General features: G+C 41.5%; 1 protein-coding gene across 1 annotated transcript; it reads right to left on the minus strand.

Moving 5' to 3' along the window:
• Positions 1 to 2,606: 2,606 nt before the first annotated feature.
• On the minus strand, positions 2,607 to 22,654 carry LOC149288604 (peroxisome proliferator-activated receptor gamma coactivator-related protein 1-like). The gene is made up of 13 exons (XM_089491341.1): positions 22,508 to 22,654; positions 18,157 to 18,306; positions 17,738 to 17,890; positions 17,291 to 17,377; positions 13,705 to 16,906; positions 13,443 to 13,500; positions 13,041 to 13,108; positions 6,330 to 7,164; positions 4,224 to 4,379; positions 4,083 to 4,134; positions 3,241 to 3,362; positions 3,000 to 3,151; positions 2,607 to 2,710 (listed from the first exon to the last, which is right to left on the minus strand). The coding sequence occupies exons 1-13, from the start codon at positions 22,652 to 22,654 to the stop codon at positions 2,607 to 2,609; spliced, it is 5,286 nt and encodes a 1,761-aa protein (XP_089347467.1).
• Positions 22,655 to 23,367: the final 713 nt, after the last annotated feature.

A 23,367-nucleotide genomic window follows, 5' to 3' on the forward strand; every position in this document is an offset into this window, starting at 1 on the left:
CAAGCAACAGAAGCATGTAAGAGGTCTTTATCTGCTAACCCATAAGAATAAAACTGACAGAACCAGGAGGAAGCAGGGACCTTACAATTCCTCTCTATACAAGACAAGGATTTTGGACAAGGGCAGAGGAGCTTTAACTTGCTTTCAAATGGTGTCACTACCAGAATATATGAAATGCTAGTGGTCTTCAGCATCACCTACAGTAGCGTATTTATATTCATGTGTATGTGCCCAGCTTTAAGAGGACAAGCAGTTGTGACTTTTTTCCTTTCTACCAACTTTTTAAACTTGTTTGAAAGTAACTAGGCGAGTCAACGCCACCAGACATAGAGGGGCGCAGTACAAACCTAAGGACAGGGCCCTCTGACCGCCCTGTGCTCCCCCTGCTGTGCCCTCACAATGGGGCCATCTGGGTTCCAAAGCATGCCAGGGTCCAGTGCCAGCTGGTGGGTGGTTAAAAGAACAACTTGGGCAAAGCTTAACCAAGACTCTTTCAATATCCTTTAACCTCACAAAGTCATTTTAGACAATTTTATTAATGTAATTTTATAAAGCCGCTGCCGTTTCTACACACATTATGGTGACTTTTGGAAATGTAGATACTCACACCCAGCAAACATCCTGAACTCCTACAAAAAAATATTTAAAGAGGCCATGGACTCTATATAATCTATATCATTAAACTGCTCCCCTAGGTTAAAAAGGTGTTAGAATGCCATTCTTTACAAAAATGCCCACCACAGAAATAGTAACGGGTGTACACGACACTCTTTTCTCTGTAGAACTTGCTGTGGCGGTGATCACTGATCTTGTTGACCTGCCCAAAATGAAGGGAGCGTGACATGTGTTCCTACAGACCTCTTTCAGTGCTCCCTCGCTGGTTGCGCTGGCATATGCCACCATATCCTACCACTCAGCACGAGGGAGCACTAAAACCTCACACGCTCCTTTAGTGATGTAAATTCAGTCTGCCTCTGGATGGTACCAGTAAAGTAACGGAAAACAAACTGTTTTCAAACACCTTGCTGACATCTGAATTAGGGCCCGAAGGAGGGACTGTCCTTTCTAAACAGGGATATTTGGGGGGTATGCAAGATGACAGTCTATAGCGGTGATGAATAAGAGTTTATATTGCTGCTGAATGACAGCTCATTCCTACCAGTAGAAGCCGAAGTGAACGTGCAGTGACGATAGGCAAGCAGAGTTCTGCCTGATGTTAAGGAACAGCAGGGGTATTACGCAGCAACACTTCCATCTAATGTGCGCTACGGGGACAGCTCTCCTGCGGTGGGGCTAGAGATAGAAAAAAAAAAAAAAAAAAAAAAAGAAAAATTGGGAAAAACTGTTTTCCCCTTTTTTCCCCAAAGCCATTTGTTCAAAATTGAATAAATGGTGTGGAATAGCTTTTACAATGTTAAATAATATGTTTATGACATGGCATATAAAGTATATTACATGAAGCCCTTTATGAAATATGCGCAAGTTACCTAACATTTTCATTTGCAATTGGTGCTAAGGTGCAGATCAGATTGGGTGATTGTGATCGACCCCCCCCCCCCCCTTGTCCAATCCAGGTGGGAGGATTAGAGGAGACCTTGTTTTTTTGTGTTCATGGTTTCTTCTTTTTTGTTGAATTTAAAGGAAAGATGGGGGTTACCTGTTCTCATGTATAGTTTACATGTTCTTAACATACACAGACCTTGTTCCACTTGCAACAAAAAACAAAGATAATTTAGTTTATTATTTACTGAATAAGCTGTACTTTTTTTTTTCCACTCGTGATACTTTTATATACACTATTTCATGTTCTCAGTGTTAAAATAATTTTACATTTGTAAAACTACTCCACTCTGCATTTTCGTTTACATTTTTCTTAAAATTTCCATTTTTTCTAGAGAAAAAAGAAACCCTGTTTTTTTCCATGGCCTCAAAATGTCTGGAAATTTTACATATCAAGGTGAGGCAGTTCTGCAATCCCTTTACCCGTCAGCGGTTCCTGATGAAGGGCAGCTGCTAGCTCCCTTCTCTGCTCCGATTGGCTACATGTGCCACAACTACCCTCATGACTTCATAATTTGTGATGAATACGATGACTTAACTCTTACTTTGAGTTCTCAGATTCACTTTGCTTGCTCAAAGTTTTACGTTACTACATTAGGCAAACTACGGAACACAATCTTGCATTAAGTTTTAGAGGGAAAAAAAATGTACACCAGACACGTTTCATTTAGTATTTTTTTTACTGATTTTCTGCATAGCACTTTTTCATCATATACTATTCCATACAATTTCAGAATCCATATTAAGCACTTGTTAAATAGGTTAGAAAAACAAATGACATTAAAAAAAATCTAGTTGTCTTTTAAACCTTTTTTATAATTTTTGTTTTATTAAAAAAAAAATAAAATCCATAATTTCCCCCATTAAGGGGAACTTCATGCTTTCGTTTAGTGAATGGCCATCTCCAGTGTTCTGAGGTAAATTTGGTTATATATATATATATATATATATATATATATATATATATATATATATATATATATATATATATATATATATAGATAGATATGATCTCCTGATTGCTTGCAAGGTTCTTGGGCGTAATGTTACCTCCGAATATTTTTCTGTGCCAATTTCAACAATGTATCGAAGTCAACAGCTTCTGATTTACCCTTGGTGGGCGCAGGATCAAAATTATCACAATTTGAATCTGAAAAATATTAAAAAGGTAAGATGTCATCTTCTCGACACACAAACTTGATTTGTTACTTATTAGTAAAGAGTGAATTTTTTTATACCAATTTTAATATTTTTTTAATTTTGTTAATTTATGACAAACCCTCCGTGAAATCTATACAGTTACTAGAGATCTTTAGGACTTTCAGATGATTATCCGTGGCACGTTTTCAGAACGGTGAACTCCACAATGCCCCCCTACTAGATCCTGCTTAACTACAAGAATAATAAGTCAAGAAAACCAAGCACCCCCAAAAACTCACCTAGATCAGCATAATTACTTTTACAGAACTGCCTTCTCCCCCCAAAGCAGAGGTCGAAGGGGAGCTCATCGGGTAGACGCAGCTTGTGGCCGTTCTCTATAGCATCAAACGCCTCTTTGGTGTGACGGTACGTTACAAAGCCGTAATTATCGCTGCCGGTGAAATAGCAAAACGAATTAAGCTTTCAAACGACGGAGGCGGTTATCGGGTCACACAATTTAAGACTTCTGTAAATCCTCACCCATGCTCCCTGAAGTGAATAGTACACTCCTCGATTACTCCAAACACAGAAAAGCGCTCTTTCAGCTCCGATCTGGTCATTCGGTTGTTGATTTTACCGATATACACGACTCTCCTCTCCTCCTGTAAATTCACAATTTGCCAGGGTTAAAAATCAGACAGATGCAAATATATCCATAGGGGGTCCTAAACAAGACAGGACTGCAAACAGATACACAGAACTCCAAGATAAGGTTCGGGCCCCTCTACACTGCCTATCTTTCCCGATTTAAATACAAATCAATGAAAGCATTCTGAATAAGCCAATCACAGAACAAAAAAAAAATACATAATGGAAAGAAATGTTAGAATGGGTTTGCAATGCTCGATTTCCAAAGACGATGACACGACTAAGTCATATAAGGAAGCATTATTTCCTTCCACAAAGCATTCTGCTACTGTATGTTTAGAAAGGAGACGGACGAGATTCTGTAAAGGAGATTAATGCCTAAAGTAACATACGCCATGTGTCTGAAGACGTCCGAGGTCCCGGAAGTGATTGAGAACGTATTGTGATTAACAGCATTGGAAAGGCACGTTTCACGCGGCTGCTAAACATTCTTAGTTTTTAACCAACTTCAGCGCAACGGCCACGACAGGCTCGCTTTAAACATACAGGTTTGAGAATAATCTCTAAACAAAATGTGATTGTGAGATCCAGAAGACCAGGACCTTCCCCTCCGGTACTTATAAGTCTTAACTTGTCTTCCCCATTGTAACCCGCTGGTGCTCTAATATATAGAACATATTCTGGCTGTTCTGTTTACATCGACTGTTCTTGGCATCGTGTTTCACGGTACTTACTATGGCGCGCTCCTTGTGAAGGATTCTCTGTCTGTTACCACTTTCCCGTGATCTGTTAAAGCAAAGAAACGATTAACACACGACTACATCAAATATGAAAGAGAACCCCAAAAAGGAAAGCGTAAATACGGGGGTTCTTACCTTATACTTCTGTACCTCTTCCGACATCGAGATCCAGACCTCGCCCGCGACCGAGACCGGCTGGAGCACGGAGAGCATGAACGGGACGAACAGGAAGAGGATCTAGAGGTGCTACTTGTACTAGAACTAGATCTTGAAGACGAACTTGATCTACTACTTCTAGAACTGTACCTGGGGGGGGGGAGAAAGTAAATTAAAAACTAGTAACGTTAAACGCAACTTTCATTAATGACATGGTGGGAAATAAACATTTCTTGAATGAATATTGATGAGAGAAATTAACAGCTTTATGGTGACCTAACAAAACCTCTGCTCACCTTTAGGCAGGTAGCCGACAGTGTCATAAAGCGGTGCTAATATCCAGGTACACCACATGGTGGCGCCAATGTTTCATGTAACTTATTCCAGCATCACATTTTATATTATATGTATATGGCAGAGAACATGCTTTATTTTATAATTGTGCACCCCCATTCACCACTTTTATAAAAAGGTGGGTTCCTACACATGGCACAATAAACAAAGCCAGACCAACAGGTAGAACACAGCGACCTTTACACAGAACCTTACACAGGGGATTTAAAATCCTAAGAACACGTTCTTCAACAGGAGCGGTAATGTAATACGCTAACAATCTATGGAAATCAGTACAGAGTTTAAAGTTCTCAAACTCCCACAATGTATTGATAGCGTCTCGCATGACATCGCAGGGGTGTCATCTAGGCCAAGTAACCTGGAGAACCAGACATTAGACCTGCTTTAGAATGCACCAAAAACTATAATCATCCAACGGTTACATTTTTTGCTGTTGTGTTTAACAAACGGCTTTAACTTGGAAACAATCCTTTCATCCAAAATAATAAAAAAAAAGTAGTTTGCGCACTGTGTTAAAAGCCAATACATCAGCGACAAGCAGCAATGTTTATACTGTAGAGAGCTGCAGCACACAATGCTGCTCTATAAATCAATAAATGATACTAAAAAGTAATCTGGGTTATCAAACAGTTAAAACCCCACATGGCAAAGAATCTGAAGGAAGACCACAAACCAAGGAATAACGCAGCCTGTCTCAACACCCAACCTGGACTCTTTGAAAACAGCTTTTGTGGTGGATCTCAGTAGAAACACGTTATTTCTTTGACATACCAAAACACATATGCTTAACCTATGTTTAAAAAGTCCTGCTGATTGGAGCATTCTATTGGTTGCTATGGGGCCTATAGCACAAGAGTCACTTTTTTTAATATAACAATTTAAAAACGTGGCCCAATTAGCAATAATGCCACTCGCTCATATCCCACAAAAATAAAATAAGTTGATGCTCGTAGATGAGCAGTAAGAAATACTAGAAACACAGAAAAATTGGGTCAGGAGAGCCATCAAAGCACAACACATGCCGGAATTAAGAATACTTTTGATACATGAGATTAAGAGCCCACTATGAATCAACTCTAAAAAGAACAGCACAAGTGTTGAGTACAGAAAGACCAGCGTTAGACCTTAGAATTCAGCAGACGCAGCAAACTTTCTCGTATTCCGCGCGGCCAGACAATAGTTTACAGAAACAGCCGGACATGGGCTCCCTTTCCAGAACCTGGACTCCGTTCATTAAACACCAATCTAGAGCCAACTGATGTTCCAACATGCCCCATATGGTACTCGAGTTATAATTGTCAGGGCACCTCTAAGGAACATAGGTAGACAGTCAAACCCGTAAAAGAGCTGAGAGTAAAATGGGATGGGGGGGGGATGGGTATTTGTTGATTTTTTTTCTGCTTTATTTCTTCATTCATTTCTGTTCAAACTTTGAAAGTTTATGGTCTATAAATAAGAGCATTTTAGTTCTAGATTTTGTATTTTTTGATGGAAGACAAAAAAAAAATAATAATTCAGTAAATGGATCAGCGCAAAATCAGGTGCAACAACTAAAATGTTCCAAGGAAGTCAAATTAATACCTTGAACATTTCATGTTTAAACATGTTGCAACCACAGATCAAGGAAGAATAACAGATTTGTTTAGGAGCGAGCAAAAAAGAAAAGAAAAAAAAAAAAACACAAGCCTTTATGTTCTCACGTTGGCAAGATCTGGATAACATCCTACTTACTTTCTTCTCCTCTTTGATGGAGGTGATCTTGAACGGGACCTGGAGGAAGACAATGATGATGATCTTGAGCTACATGAATGACTAACACTGGACTTCCTCCCTCTAGTCGTCTCTGGGCTTGGAGAACTCTTGTACTTCCTATAGCAGCGCAGGGACCTAAACGAAACAGAGGATTTCTCCTTCTGAACCTCAGCCGCTGTGTTCCCGCTTTCACTTTGACAAGGTGATGAGTCGGGAGACATTAACACTGAAACAGAGTGTCTTTCAGCCTCCAGCACATCATTAGTCCTATGATCTAGAGGACGCCCAAGATCATTTGTGACAGTAGTACATGGTAGAGTGGACCTGGCAGCACTGCAGTAGATGCTTTGGCTCGGTATATTTGACGGCTGTGTTGACCCTGGTGGCTTCTGGCACACTTTGTTGAGAGGCCTCTTGTTGAAGGCTACGATTGGCTTTATCAAAATATTTTGATGGTGTTTAACGTTCCAGCGAGAGCCTTCTTCACACCGAGAAGGTAGAACACAGGTTTCTGTTTTTGGCTGAGCCACGTTGGAACAGTTGTCAGGCTGCGACGCAGACAGAATGCAATAATCATGGTCACCAGAAGCCACGTGGACAGGCGGTGACTCATTGATGGGAGCAGCCACAACATTCTTGTTTCGCAGCTTGCTCTGTGGCAAAGGCTTTGCTTCAATAAGCTTTGTCGTCTTGATTGGGGAAGCACATGTTTTGTCCTGTGGGTTCCCATGCAGTGGTTTTGGTTTTCCACATAAAGGACCAGCATTAATTGGTTTCCATAGTTGGTGAGGTGGGGTTGCTGGTGGAGTCAGACCTGAAATAGAAGGCAAGGAATTTGTTACAGCCATAAAAGTGGTGGGATTGCTCATGTCTGCCTAAAGACAGGTTAAAACCCGTTAAAGACGCACATAAAAGCAAATGAACATCAGAAAGAAAAGAAAACCCCAACTAATAAAATATTTGACTCAATGTACCCATTTACCCTAGTATTTCACATGGCATGCACAAGGTTCTGTATAGGTATAGGGTATTAAAGAAAAAGACTGTTACAGAATGCAACGTTTAAGTCTGGCATCCTATACAGTGCCACTAATTAAAACATGATAAATGTATATTTAACGGAACGCTTACCACCATACGCCTTAAAATGTATACGATGCCTACACTATATGACCAAATGTATGTGGGACATTCCCAATTATTGACTTTAGATGTTTTAGCCACAACCATTCTAACAGGTGTATAAATCCAAACACAGAGGCCGCCATCTCCTTAGACATTGGTAGTATAATGAGTACCGCAGAGCACAGAGACTTTAACCCCTTCGTGACAAAGGCTGATTTTACTTTTTGTACCCTTCGTGACAATGGCATTTCTGCGCTGCTCGTGTTTAGCTGTAATTTTCTTTTTTCCCCGTTTACTGAACCCACACACATTAGATATTGTTTTTTTCAGGACAAGAAGGGCTTTCTTTAGATGACATTGTTTTGATTGTATCATATTATTTACTATTAAAAAAGTATAAAATATGGTGAAAAATTTTGAAAAAAATGACTGTTCCTAACTTTTAGTTGAAAAATCTTTTACTCATCTATAAAAGGTAATAAAAAAAACCTGCTAAATAGATTCTACTATTTGTCCTGAGTTTAGAAATACCCAATGTTTTTATGTTTTTTTGCTTTTTTCTGCACGTTATGGAGCAATAAGTACAGGTAGCGTTTTGCTATTTCAAAGCCATTTTTTCCAAATCTGGTAATTATTCCCCCCCATGTGCCATTTCGGGTATCTTTGAAGCCGGCCAATGCAATTTACCCCATCAAGTCATATATTTTTGAAAACTAGACAGCCCAAGGTATTCCAAATGCTGGTATTTTAACCCTTTCCAAGCACTTATTCTACCATCAGCCTTTGTCAAACTTTATGGTAGTAATTTTTTTGCATTTGTTTTTTCACACACATTTTACTTTAGGTATGAATAAACAGGTTCTGGTATATGTCAGTATCATAAAACACCCCAATATGTGTTAAGCAACATCTCCTGAGTACAGCGATACCTCACATGAATGATTTCGCCTGGCTGTTTGGGGGCAAAAAGGGCCACATTTGGGGCATGCACATTTTTCAATGTTGAACTTTGGCATTTGGGGATCCACTGCCCATGCCCTATTTGGTACATCTTTGAGCCGGGCCATTTCAGTGTGCCCAATAAAGCTATATATTTTTGAAAACTAGACACCCCAGGGTATTTCAAATGCTAGTATTTCAACTCTTCCCATGCACCATATCTACCACCAGTCTTTGTCAAACTTTGTGGTAGTCATTTTTTTGCATTTGTTTTGTCACACACATTTTACTTCAGGTATGAATTAAAAAGTTCTCGTATATTTTAAATGCTGGTATTTTAACTCTTTGCATGCACACATTTTACCACCAGCATTTTTTCAAAGTTTGCAGTAGTATTTTTGTGTGTGTATTTTTCCCACACACACCTATTTTATGTATGAATTTACAGCTCCTGGTATATGCCGCTGTCACACGACACCCCAATATGTGTTCAGCAACATCTCCTGAGTACAGTGATACCCCACATGCATGGGTTTGTCATTTTTGGGGGGAACTAAAAGGCCACATTTGGTATGTGTGCATTTTTCTAATTGGAAATTAGATGTGTGGCCATCCGTCCCCCCCCCCCCCCCGTGTTAATTGGGACCTTGTTGAACCCGGCCAATTCAATTAAAAAAAAAAAATGTATGATTTGATGGGGTAAAGTAGACACCCCATGGGCATTTAATATGCCAGTATTTTAACTCTTTCCATGCGAGAATTGTTTTAAGCTAATATGCTAATTTTAGGACTTGCTCACAAAAATATATTTTTTATATATATATTTTTTTTTTTGCCTTTTTTTAATTTTTTTAACATTTTTTTCAACTTGAAGGTTCCCCTGATAGTGACATCCGTGGGAAATTTTTACATTTTACTGTTTTTTTACTATTTTTTTTCTAATTATTAAATTTTATTTTTAATTTATGTTTTCTAATCACACTGATTAGAAAGCTGAGCTCCATTGACTTGCATAGTTGAATGCAGTACCTATATTCAACCTGCAAGTGGAGCCAGAGTTCTCTAGAGGGTCTGGAGACCGTCTAGCAAACTTTTTAGACTTTATTGGTTTTTTTTCCCGGGCCGCCGCCATCTTGCTGATGGCGAAGATCACCTCCTAAACGCTTTTAAAACGGGCGTCCGCCGCCATACAAAGTATGGCGGATGTTGACGCCCCGGGGAGGGGCCAGAGATGGCCCCTTTGTGCCGATAATGGCGTTGCTGAATGCCTCGAGGTCGAGGCATTACAGCAACGCCGTTTCGGTGCAGAAAGCGAAAATAGATCACTTTCTGCACCCGTTTAACCCCTTCAGGACCGGGATTTTGATACTAAGGTGTCGCTAAAGGACCGGAGCCGTTTTTGTGTTTTTGCCATGTCTTTCTTCAATTGTAATTTCTCTCTTATCTATTGGTGCACCCACACAAATCATATATTGTTTTTTTCAGCACAAGTAGGGCTTTCATTTGAAACCATAGTAAGCTGGGTAGTACATTGTTTTGTTTGAAAAAAACTGGAAAAAGTGGGGAAAAAATGAAAAAACGCATTTTTTTTTACAGTTTTGTATACATACAAATTGTACACACATTAAACCAATGGGAAAAAATTATCCCAAATATATTCATTAACTTGTCCTGATTTGGAAACCACCCAACATGGCCAGGATTTTTATCTATTTTGACCAGTATAGGGCAAATATTGCAAGGCATGCATCACGTTTTTGAAATGTAATTTTTTTCAAATTTGGCATGGCAGTCTAATAACTGCAATAGTTGTCACAGATACTGATTACCCCCCCAAAATTATATGTTTATGAACAGTAGATAAGTCAAGGTGTACAACTAGTGTCATTTTGACACTTTTCAAAGAGGGATTTTATCGCCAATTGCTGCCAAATTTTGAGGTATTTTTATATTTTTTGGGGTTTTTTTGCATATGTTGCAATGTTGCTTTAGATTTTATATTATATTTTGTATAGAATATGTGCAACTGCAGAACAAAACACCAAATTGTGTTCACCAACATCCCCCGGTTCCAACAAGGCCTCACATGCATGGTTCATGCATTTTTTGAGGAAGCTATGAGGGCAAAACTGGAACATGCGCATTTTCGTTTTCACATTTGGAATTTTCAGAAATTGGTTTCCTGGGCCCATATCCCATTTGGGACATTTTGGAAGCCCCCTGCTGTAAATTACCCCATAAAAGTATATATTTATGAACAGTAGACAAGTCAAGGTGTTCAACTAGGGTAGTTTTGACAGTTTTCAGCTAGCCTTTTCTTCACTGATGTCTGCCAAAGTTCACGGAAAATTTATTTTATTGCGTTTTTAACAAATACATTTCAATGTTAAAATTTATTTCTTGCACAGCATATGTGCAACAGTGGAAGAAAGCACCACATTTTGTTCACCAACACCCCCACTGGTTCCAACAAGGCCTCACATGCATGGTTCATGTTTTTTTGAGGAAGCTATGAGGGCAAAACTGGAACATGTGCATTTACATTTTTTTTTATATTTTTTTTCATCAGATTACTTGTAAGTGACAGGTTTAGGCCGCTGACATCAATCAGGGAGACCGATCAATAATCAGCGACTTAAAATGTCACCGACAAGTGATCAGGTAATAATTATGATTTTTTCATTTTATTAATAATTTGTGTTTTTTCATAATTACCCTAGATGACCCCTCTCTCTTTGTAGAGCAGGGTCATCCGTGGGCTGCCATAATGATCCGATCACTCCTATTGGCCAGGGGCGATCTGATCAGCCCAGCATTTGACCTGGAAGCACCCTGGACTTTCAGGTCAGTGCTGTTATTTTTTTTTTTTAATTATTATTATTTTATTAATTTTTTTTAATTTTTTTTTTTTTTTTAATTATTATTATTTTTTACATTATTTTTTTTTAACTCTTTCAATGCTGATGCGCCATTGAAGCACAGCATTGATTGATATTTAGTCCCCACAAGCTTGTGGGGACTAATATTAACCCCTGCAATGCTGCGATGGGGGTCATACACAATCGCAGCATTGAAGAGGTTAATTGAGGAAGAGGGGGGTAGGGGTTAACTGAGGAAGGGTGGGGGTGGGGGGGTCTGGTCTCCACACTCATGTGGAGACCAAAGAACCCTGTCTCCCTGTCCCTGAAGCTGCCTCTGGCAGCTGGGACACAATCTCCAATAGACTGGAGATTGTAGGGGAGGAGTCTCTCTGATCAGTCCTACAGGACTGATCAGAGGACTTCTGGGGGCTCGTTCTTGCTGTTGCTGGTCTGCCTGGGCTTCCAGGCAGACCACCAGCAGCAGAACCCCCTAAAAAACGGGAATTAACCCCTTCAATGCCGCGATCGCGGCATTGAAGGGGTTAACGCTGCACTGACGCTCTCATGGAGCGATCAGGCAGCAGGGGGGTGTTGGATCAGGTCCCCACACTTGTGTGGGGACCCATTCAATACCCCCCCCTTCCCTGAAGCTGCCTGTGGCAGCTGAAACAGCGATTGCAGATTTTTCGGCAATCGCTGTTTCTGCCTACAAAATCACTCCGTGGGAGTGATCGTGGGCTTGGGGGCGGGCTTAGACAGGCTGTGCTGTCTGCCCAGGAGTCCTGGGCAGACAGCAGCAGCAGCGCCCCCACGATCACCGCGATTGTGGTGATGTGGGGGCGTTTTTTGGAGGAGACGTACCTGGTACGTCCCGGTCTACCGGTGACTGTTAACCAGGAAGTACCAGGTACGTCCCGGTACTGAAGGGGTTAAAGACATGCCGGTCCTGGCACGTCATTTGTCGTTTTCGACTTGAATTTCCGTGACGTGCCCGGACCGGCAATTGTCATCAAGGAGTTAAACGTTACGGTGTCATGGGATGCCCCGCTAGCCCTAGTCCACTGTAAGGACTATTATTGTGAACTAGAAGTGTCAGTAGTAGATCACGCACACCCAGAGCGGGGCCAACTTGTGCTGAAGAGCCGCTGCAAACAAGTCAAAGATCAATATGTGCAACACTGAGTGTTGGCTGGAGTGGTGTAAAGCCACCACAACTGGACTCTGGAGCAGAAACGTGTTCTCTGGAGTGATTAATCACAAATCACTACCTGGAAGTCTGACGGATGAATCTGAGTTTGGCAGATGCCAGGAGGACCCTACCTAGCAGAACGTAAAGTGCCTACTGTAAGTTTTGGTGGAGGAGGGATAGTGGCCTGGGGATGTTTATCAAGGTTCCAGTGAAGGATAATGTTAAATACAAAAAAATACATTTTAAACAATGCTATGCTTCCAACTTTGTGTTCTAGCATGACTGTGAGCACAAAGCCAGGTACATAAAGACATGGTTGGATGAGTTTGGTGTGGAAGAACTTGATCAGCCGCACATAGCCCTGACCTCAACCCCAACGAACACCTTTGGGATGAACTAAAACGGAGAAGAGTAGAAGCTGTTATAGCCACAAAAGGTCATATGTTTGACAGCGGCCTACATACCTTTAGTCATATAGTGAGTGACTAAGGGTGCGAGATCCTACATACAAAATCATGCGTTATTTAAAAGGGAAAAAAAAACTTCTAGCTGGGGCACAACAGGCCCAACACTTACCAGCAGTATTAAGTAATTCAGGAGCCAGGAGCCGGTCATGGATTTTCTTCTCTGATGGCTTCTCAGAACTGTCAAAAAAAAATCCAACAAATTTAGGTTAAACCCACAGATACCAGATTTAATTGGGCATTATGCAGGGTCAGCCAATTACGTCTTCCAGAGGAAGCTCAGAGAGGTTGGCCCTTTATAAAGGCACAGCAAGTCTGAATTGAAACTGCAACTCTATTGCAAACTCGCAATCCAGGACAAACCCTAAGAGAATAAGTCCAAAAAGCTATATGCAAGAGAAACACGAAACCCATGGGGAAACCCCAGGGAAGGAAGACCCAGTTTGCAGCATTCATACACCAGGACCTACTGTGTGCATTGGTATATAGCTGTAGGTAACTCTCTCATACTTACCCAGAGTTTCCTACAGCCAACTTTAAGTTTGGATTTTGTGCCATACGTTCATCTTTAGCTGCAAAGAATTAAATACGTTAAACTACTGGAATGGTACAAGGCGTGATGCTGTAACAGCAAAGTGTACATTTCAGCACAGCTACTTCATACAAAAAAATCATTAATACAGTTCCGACAACAGTTGCACATCCAAAGAGTTTTTTTTTTTTTTTTTTTTTTATTCAGCCCTGTTCATACACAAAAGGATGATGCAGATCCTTACCCTCTGACTCTTCAAACTGCTCTAGCAGGCTGGTTAGGTCTGTTGCCTCAATCCCTATTCGGAAATTAAAGAAAACAATAAGAGACCCACAATGGAAACCATCATTACTATTAAACATGAAAAACCACTTGCCTTTGTCACAAGCAAAATCCTCCACGGTTCCTTTAGGGTATCCCTCTTCCACCGGAGTAAGCAGCATGCAGTCCTCTGCAATGCCTTGAGCAGCCGGCACAAGTATAGACATTTTTATTTGTTTCTCGTGCTCCGTGTGGAGGACCTGTGTCGTGGAAGGCTTCTCTACTGCCACCTGCGCTCTAGATTTTGATTCCGTGGCAGGAACTGGAGTAGCACGTAGGATTTCAGGAGCTGAAGGTTTAAGCTCCATGAGTGATGTTGCCGTTACCAACCGCCTAGATTTCTCGACAGGCGCAGGCTCCGGTGTCACAGAACTAATAGATTTTTGACATTGTGCAGGAGCATCTTGAGCAGATCCAGTAGAAGGCGACATCACCTGAACACCTCTTCTTTGCGCCTTCTTTAAAAGTTCCATTATTTTAAACACCACCTGATTGGCAGATGTTAAGTCCGGAACAGGCATTGTTTTCTTTGTAACTGTCGGTACTTTTGGCAAGTTGTTTTCTGTTTGTTTAACCGGGGATGGGTGATTCGGCTTTTGGACCTCATAGGCAGGTGGTACTGCCGCTTTTTTCTCCTGGTGTTTAATTGTATTCTGCTTCAGACTTTCAATGTAAGGCTTATGAATCTCTATTTTCTCCTTTGATCCAGAAAATGCACGACCAGGTTCATTAACTGGGGACCTGTTCATTTGACTAGGAGGCTGGGCACTCTGATTTTTGCATATCGGAGGAGCTCCGTGAGCATCTGGAGACACTCTGACATCGGGATGCACGTGGCTATACGCTGAATTGAATGTAACCTGAGAAGCAGCAGCAATACTTTCAGGAAAGGGTTGTACGGGCATTACTTCAGGAACACTCGGCGGAACTGAAGGAGGCTGCCAGTAAGGTGGATGAAACATGGGAGGCCAAACAGACGGATCAGGAGTAACCGTCCCCACAGCAATCGGCGGTGGCGGAAAAGGAGGCCAAGCCATAACCGGTGGCTGAAGTGGCATGGGGTGTAAAGGATCATGTGGAATACAGTTTGGAAACAGAGGAGGTACCGGTAAAGCAGGAACAGCCGGATAATAAGTTGGAGGTGAGGGCCCTGGCCATGCAGGTGGGTAAAAAGGAGGTGGTATATTTGGGTGCACAGGAAAAGCGTTAGTATCAGCTGCAGTAGGGCACTTAATCTCCATCTGATTTAAAGGTACAGTCTCCTGAACGGTAACAGGAGGTAAGGCCACTGCTGGTGGAGCAGAACCCAAGTTATTTGAAACATCTAAACTTGTTTTTTCAGGCACGGTTGGAGGACATGGCAATTCCTCTACCAAAGCAGCTTTCTTAGGTGTCTTCGAGGCCACCGCATCTTTTCCAGGTACGACCAAGCAAGGGATTTCCGCCAGCTCAGTCGGCGGCTCAGGTATGGAGGGCCACTTACTTCCCGATGCATTTTCATTCTCTTTCTCTTCAGCATTTGGTTTACGGTGCTGTAACCGTTTTCTGTATTCACTTAAACTGAGCGACTTGGGCTTCGCCTCCTTGGTAAGCTGGTTTGATTCCTCTACTTTTTGTTCTTCCACATTGGGGTTCTTTTCTTCCACGTTAGAACAATCTTCTACCTGCATGTCACAAGTAGCTGAAGTCGAGACTTGATCGTGAGCAGTGCTTTCTTTTCGAGCACTGTCATCTTCGGGGACCGTTTTGTCTTGGGACTGATCAGATATAACTTCACACCCTTCTTTTAAGTTTGGGTGAGATGTGCCAATTTCAACATCCACATTTTCTAATGCAGACTGCAATTCTTTTCCTGTAGAAGTTTTCTCAGCCTTTTTAACGTTTTCGTTGAGTAGTTTCTTCTCCAAAAAGAGTGAGTTTTCTAATCCTCCTCTGCTTCTTAATCTAGTTTTCATGGTTTTGGATGACCGAAGCTCCATCTGAGAATCTTTAACCTGGTCCAATTGTTTTGTTAAGAAATCAGACTCCTGCAAACAATTATTGCTTGGGCGCCTTGACTGTGGTGGGGCGGCCTTCTGTAGCGTCTTTTCAGCTACGGCGTGCTCCTTGTCTTCATTAGCATTTTTAGTCTTTACTTTTGATTTAGAGGTCACACTTTGCCCATCTTTCTTCTCTCTCTTCCTCTTAACAGAGACATCTTGGGCACATGAATTTTGTTCGCTGTTCTCTGGCTCCTTACACTTTTCAAAAGACAGCTTCTCTAGTTTCTGATCAAAGTTCTTTGCCATGTTTCCATTACTGACTGTTGGTGTAGCGAAGTCATCAAGTTCAGGTAGGTCCTTTGTTTCCTTTTCCAAAACTTCAACTTCTTGCAAGGATTCCAGGCTGGACTTCTCCCTATCGGGTTCTACGGACGGCAGTGTCAAATTTTCATTTTCCTGATTTGGTGGTTTTTCCAGCGATTCTACCTCACCTGGTAATATACCAAAAGGTTCACCAAAGCTAATTTTGTGTACGGGTACACATTTTTCTTCTTGAAACTCATCTGTTACAGTGCTCGGAATTTTCACTTCAGAATCAAGTAGCTCTACGGGATGTAGAGCAGAAAGATTGTCCTCTGAAGACTCCATAGAAAAAACGTCCCCTGGATGTTGCATCCTCACCGGGAGTTTTATACAATCTCCTCCTTCCGACACAATCTCAAGAAAAACAGCATTTTCTAAATCTTCATCCATCTCAACCGCCTCTGGGTCAAGGCATACGGATATTGCTGGAAGGCAATAAGGATGCATATATTTCACCAAATCATTAAGAGTGACATTTTCTGGGTTGATGACACACGGAGTATTCTGACTCAAAGCCATTTCCTGTTCAAATTCATTCTTTTGGGTTGAAGAGTCCATTGAAAAGTCATCAACCAAATGTGCCAAATCCTGGACCACATCGGGTTTCTTTTCTGGGCTGTTGACTTCCTCTTCTTCTCCGTCACTCCGCGGCTGGGTTGCTTCCTTTCTTGTCCTACGTGGCATGCATCCTCTTACAACTTTATGACGGCTGTTTCTTTTTGGTGTGGAACTAATACATTCTGGAAATTGTTCCCAATTTAGGGCTGAAGATCGATCCACCTTTAAACAAACAAGAAAAAAAATAATTCAGCGGAATCACAAAATACACTATGAGCTGTAACTTTGTTACTATAGCCCAATTTGTATTACCATAGTCCATCACTGACACATTATTAAAGGATGTTACTAAACTATTGAAGACACTCATTGCGCAGAATTATCTTGGACCTTCACAGAGCCAAAGCTGACTCGCAGCGTGACAAATTAGTTTTCACGGAAAACTGCTGCACCCCAAATAACCTTTTCTATGACAGCTGTAGGTAATAGTGCAAGCCTAAAGATATATATCCAATCTAAAGTTACTAAAAGTAGCGGACTCTGGTACACCAAGTCATTACAACTATAACTAAACTGCTAGGAGAAATAACCGGAGGAATTCCTCACCTTGCCAGAATTAGCTCTGCGCTGATCATCCATTAATGCCATTTCCCGTTCAGGTGGCGTACGAGAAAAGCTGAGGAGTTTCTGCAACTGGAGAGTTGAAAAAAATAAATCTAATCAAAACAGGGAAATATAATTAAGCCCGATACATGCCCTCTGATTTTAAGTAAAAGTAGGACAATCTAAAGCTATTTTGCTTACTGAAAAAAGTAGTGCAGGCAATTGCTGCTTATGCCAACACAACACATACTACAGAATTCTGAAATACCAGTTCATGTTTTGATTGAGTTATAGAACACTATTTACGGAGACTTCAGCTTCATCCCCATTTCACCTTTAACCCTGTACCCGGTGTCTTCTATACACACACTATACAGTCCCAGCAAGTCCATGAGTCCCACCATGCCATCAAGGGCATGAATCTGCTTACCAACAGAGTAATAGACTTACTGCAGAATTGTCACGATCTTTTGGCGAAACCAGAAGTTCCGTGTCTGGAATGGTGTCAAACGGAGACATGTTTTCATCATCTGCATTGTCCAATATTTCAGTGAGGGCAGTCAGAAGCGATAACTCATTATCTTCATCAAAATGACCTTTATTCTGCCAAAAGAAGCCCTTTGTTCTATAAACTGAGCATGTGTTCTTTTTGAAGATTTTATACATTTAAGTTTCAAGACATTTTCGGAGATACTTAATGCCCTGAGTTTGCCATGTTTAAGATGCATGTAACTGAGCACGGGACAAAAAAAACAAAAAAAACTGTAAACGTGTTAAACTCAAAATAACACATCTTCAAAAAGCGTGGCAGGGTATAGCTTGACGGACTAGTATACAATCAATGCACGCGTATCGATGTGGGATCATACCTGAGCCTGTGCACCAGGATCATCAATGATAGAAATGATGGAGTGATCAATATAACCCTGGAAAGTTCCCAGGATTCCGCCAGCATCCAGGGACGACAGCGAAAGGTCAGAGAGTCCAGTACAAGCCTCATCATCTTCAAAGGCCTGGCACTGAAAATAAGTGATATATATTAACCCAATAATTGCTATTGAACAGGTAAAAGATTTATCCCAGCGTTCTTCATAAGCACATCTCAGCAGCTCCTATAATGCCTTAAGATAGACAGCCATGAGCTAGAGAAGTACTTTTAAATAAAATCCAGCGCCGCAAACGAACAGCTTCCTAAATCTTACATTTCATAACCAACCTGGGTAATCCAAGGCTCCTTCATGAACTATGGATTTTATTGAATAGCATTTGTTATGTTTTGAAATATACACTTTTCGAGTTATGACAAGCATAATAAACAGCCAAAAGTAAGTTTGTAGGAAAAAAACAACTCAACACAATTGAAGCCAATGCTTTACCCGGCGTCATGAAAGGCTTTACTAGAAAGGAGTGACTTCAATTTTATGACCTGAGCTTAATTCCAAATGTTTGCGTAAAAAAGGCATTCTTACAATAAGATATCCAGGGCAGCACGATATGCCAATGTATACTTATACTAATGTGTATATTCTTAAACACTCATCTACAGACACCAGACAAGCCAGAAGGCTTGTTTTTCCCCTCTGAGTAGTGATCTGGTTACTGCATCTCTTCCCGAGTTTTGTCTAAAGGCTGTCCTGTACAGCGGGCAATTACTTTCAAGGGATCCGTGTATAAAGTGGATATAAAGTGGACATAGAGGCAAAAGGTGATAATTGTTAACCTTATTTGCATGTGCCTACCCAGAATCCCTTCTGGCTTGTCTGGTGTCTGTAGATGAGTGTTTAATAATTTTCCATCACCTTCACCCACCATACCTTATGTAATGGTATTAAATGTTTACAAACACTCCTCATTGTATAAGTACACAGTGGTATCGCGCAGGTACATTTTTGTAACGTTATGGGTCATTTCAATTAACGACCACAATTGAAAAAGCCAGAGATACGAAGGAGGGGTGGTATTTAACATAATTAAATGCATTTACTTCTTTGTTCTCCGATAAAAACAGGTTGCGTGCTTTCGAGCTGCTAGTTCTGGGATCAGCACATTTCTACTGGAACAGATATATACAATGCTGAGGGCAGGCGGAAATCGCTTACAAACGGGTCGAGCGGAAAGGTTTTTAACGGGACGGGGGCCGTAGGTTTTTACGCGACTCATCCTAGTGCCAAGATAAAGGCATCTACCCGTTGTACAGCACTACGGAATTTGATGGCGCTATATAAAATCAAAATTTCCCTTTTAAACTATATGTGACACTATGAGCAGATGTACAATTAAACCTTTCTATAAATACATTAAAGTGAGTCAATATTAAAATGTAGCACTAAAAGGCCAGCGGAACCTGCGGCAAAGAGCTCAATGCATCTTATGTGATACGGGAGCACAAACTGGTTTAGGTGACAGAAACACAAACTCTGCTGTTTAATTACCTTTTTGTAATTTGTTTTACTAAATAAAAAGCATTACCCTCAATACCCGTGTCCCTAAATGCACTATTAGACAAAGACAATGCAAAAGCAGCCAGGGAGTAGCGGGGGTCTTACGATCGTCCCGACGCATTTCTAACGATACCTGCACTCCAGCCTCGCTGCCGGTAACACCTGGAGTACTCTCGCTACCACTCGCTGCGCGCTGGAGGTTATTAGATTATTAGGCGCCGGAATGAATGCATTCTTTATTTAAAGATTGGAAAGATATCGAAAACCAACATTCTACTGCACTGGTGTGGAATAGCCTCCATATTCTGTAAAATAGCCTAAAACGCATGAAAATGGGCATCTCCCGCCTTCTAAAACCAGAACGTACCCGTTATTAAACCTACTTACGCTGTACATTATTCTCTTTATCAATAACTAAGCAATGTAATGTATTCTTGTTGCTAAACACAAACTCCTCGTTCTACATCTCAGCAGAGTACGAAGGCGCTGCAGAAGTGAATACACACTAATAGCGATGGAGCTGCATATACCATGGAGTCCCCGAATCCAACAGGTACACGATAGATTTATATGTATATATTTTTAATACATTGTAATTTTAAGGCTCACAGCCATTAGGAAAAGATACACAAAAAAAGTGACGCATGTTTTATTTCTTGACATTTTAATTCCTGATAAGTTGAAATTTACGCTTTTAGACATTCATTTGAAACACCTTTATTACTGGAATAACTTTGTAAGCACTTAAATGAACCAAAAGGGTAATTACAATTTTTTTTTTTTTTACACATTTGATGGAGGGTAACATACAGTAACGTAGGTCAGCACCGAACAAAAGTGGTTTTATTTCAATTTGTACGGAGGCCGCCGCCGTGGGCAGTCGTGTGATGTTTGGGTAACATTCCCTACGCGAGCCGCAGGTGGACAGTTATTAATTAAATCTCTATTTATGAAATCCTACAAATCTAGTTATATCCTCTATACGTGTTCGTTAGAGTCCTTGCTGGGCAGTATGAGAAGGACTTTGCAAAGTTATCATAGCTGCCAAAGCATTGGGTCTCCGGGAACCATCATTGTTTTTGAAAATGACATCATAAGCATCAGGCAGATTTGCCAAACATTCTCTAAAAATGGATACAAACCTTCCATCCAAAGCCAAGGAGGTGGTGATAGGGGATCCGTAACACAGTAACACACTCACTTTAATCAACTACATGACAGTTTAGTAACAGTTACAAATAAACGGAAAGTTTAATCACAAACAAAATATTCGTGAAACTCGCCTCTTTCTAAAAGCTTCCTTGAGAAACGTCCAACAAGGTAAGTAAGGAAGCTGAACACACGGCATTCAGTATACAGGATCCCGGCCGATGCACGAAGCCGCTTTACACGCTTACAAGAGATATGCTAACGATAAAAAGAGATATGCTACGAAACACACGCATTCCAGCTGTAGTAGACCCAATTAACCTAAATATAATCGTAATGACACGGCGTACACAACACCAGACTCATTCATTGATTTCAAACTTAGCTTGGCCCACAACAGCAGCACCACCACATAGAACGATTCTTTATACGGGTGTGCGATAAATGTATAGATCATCTGTAATAAGACTCATTCCAGCTGATAAATGTATTAAATCAGCGTGATTTACAGTATTCCAAATAAATTACACCCCAGCGTGTACAGACATCCGTCCTGAACACCTTGACATTTATACTCACGTTAATATACGTGTGTAATTATATATAATTATTATTATGGAGAAATTCAGTTTATGCCAAAAAAAAAAAAGCCCTATTTTGAATATTTGATTTCTAAACTGGGGAAATGGTCAGCCTAAGTGAAAGTGTCTGTTCCTTATTCTGCACGCTCATGCAGCACACACATGCAGTAGCGCAGCACACACATGCAGTAGCGCAGCACAGAGCCCAGCGCATGCAGCCGGCTAAAGCGTGCAGACAAGCAGGGAACACGTGGGTCTCGCTACCAGCGCCGCCCAGACACGGCTCATCCCGGAGGAAGCATATGGAAAAGTACTCGCGCTGCCCGATCGCTTCGCAATTTGAAACAATTGCTCCCGAAGTTAAAAGCGAATCGCAGACGCCCGATCCGGTGTCCGCCTCACGACTCAACTTTCATGCCGTTAACGAATGCGATTGCACTTTAATTTCCCGTTTGCTGTCTACGGGGGAAGTAAATGTAAAAGAAACACGTGGCTTGTGCGTCCAGAGATTCCCATTAGACCGAGAACGTCTCCGCGAAACTTAAAAGTCACAACGTAAAGGAAGCCAACTATTTAACAACAACGCCCTGCCGAGAGGCCATTTTAAAAGTCCCAGGAGTTTTCAAACAGCATTAAGTGAATAAAAGAGACGCTGTAACTGCCCCTGACAGGGGTAAATCTGCACAGTATGAAAGGGTTAACAAGCAGTGATTTGGTTAACAATAGAGTGTGTGGCAGCCGGTACAGCCGCCCGTAGACAGTCCCGGCATCGGGCACAACTCCACGTGCCAGCCGTGCCACACCACCCCAAAGTCCCCAGGTGCCCACACCCCGGAACGGATAAGTAATATGTGGGGATGAAGGTCCCGTACACCCATTTCTGCCCCCGCAGTGCCTGCGGCGGCCTTGCTCGGGCGGCTCCAGTACACACGCATGGCTCTGCATCCACGTGTCACCGGCAGCGGGAGTATACAGGGCACCATAGCCGCTGCAGCACCCGCGACCGGGCCAGTCCAACGCAGCAAGATATCGGGGGTGACCTATTGTACCTGGAGGGGGCCGCCGGTGGTGAAGAGCTCCATTCCTCCGATGGTTAACGTCTCTTCTCCTGCTCCCCACCGGGCCGCCATCTTGGCCCCGCAAACTCCAAGGCTTTGCCGGCACAGTCGACCAATAACACGTGGTACTTGCCGCATGGGAGGGGGCGGGGCCAGTCATCACCAGGAATAGAATGCACGCAAGAGCAGTAAGGGTGACGCCATCTTGGATGTGGCAGTAATTGTGGCTCATCAGTTACAGTCTAGTTGCTGGAATAATCATGAGCATTCCATAACAGTAACGTTTTCCAGCATATACATAGTTACAACGAAATAAACAATGTATCTGTGCATTATTCTGGGTACGCTGAGTTCTTGTTTCAATTCATACACATTAATATATGAAATTATTAGACTAAACAATAATACGAGTGCTTTGAATAGGTATAGTTTGTGCGATGCTCAACAGGGTGCAAAACAATAACCATTTGCTACGGGTTTATGGCCTTGGTTATAAACAATGCTGCAAGTGACATTAAATGATGTGCCCAAGTATAGGCCAGGAGTATAGTAAATAGCCAGAAAAAACCCTCCACTAAGTTACAAAATGTAATGCCAATGACATTATATGCTCTGAAACTATGGATTTATGTATATTGGCTGACTAGATTGTAAGCTTGCAGGATCAGGGCCCTCCTCACCTTTTGTACCGGTTTCTTATTGTGTGACTGCTGGCGCTATATAAATAAATATAATATTGAATGTTATAAGTGATTCCAAGAACTGTGGAAAAATAAACGTGCATTACAATATTTGTGTGTTTCACCATGAAAAAGTCTAATGCGGGTCATTACGGAACGCGGAGGTTGGTG

The sequence above is a fragment of the Sceloporus occidentalis genome, unplaced genomic scaffold, assembly GCF_023333645.1.
Source record: "Sceloporus occidentalis isolate IW3139 unplaced genomic scaffold, rSceOcc1.0.p SCAF_50, whole genome shotgun sequence".
Lineage (NCBI taxonomy): Eukaryota > Metazoa > Chordata > Lepidosauria > Squamata > Phrynosomatidae > Sceloporus > Sceloporus occidentalis.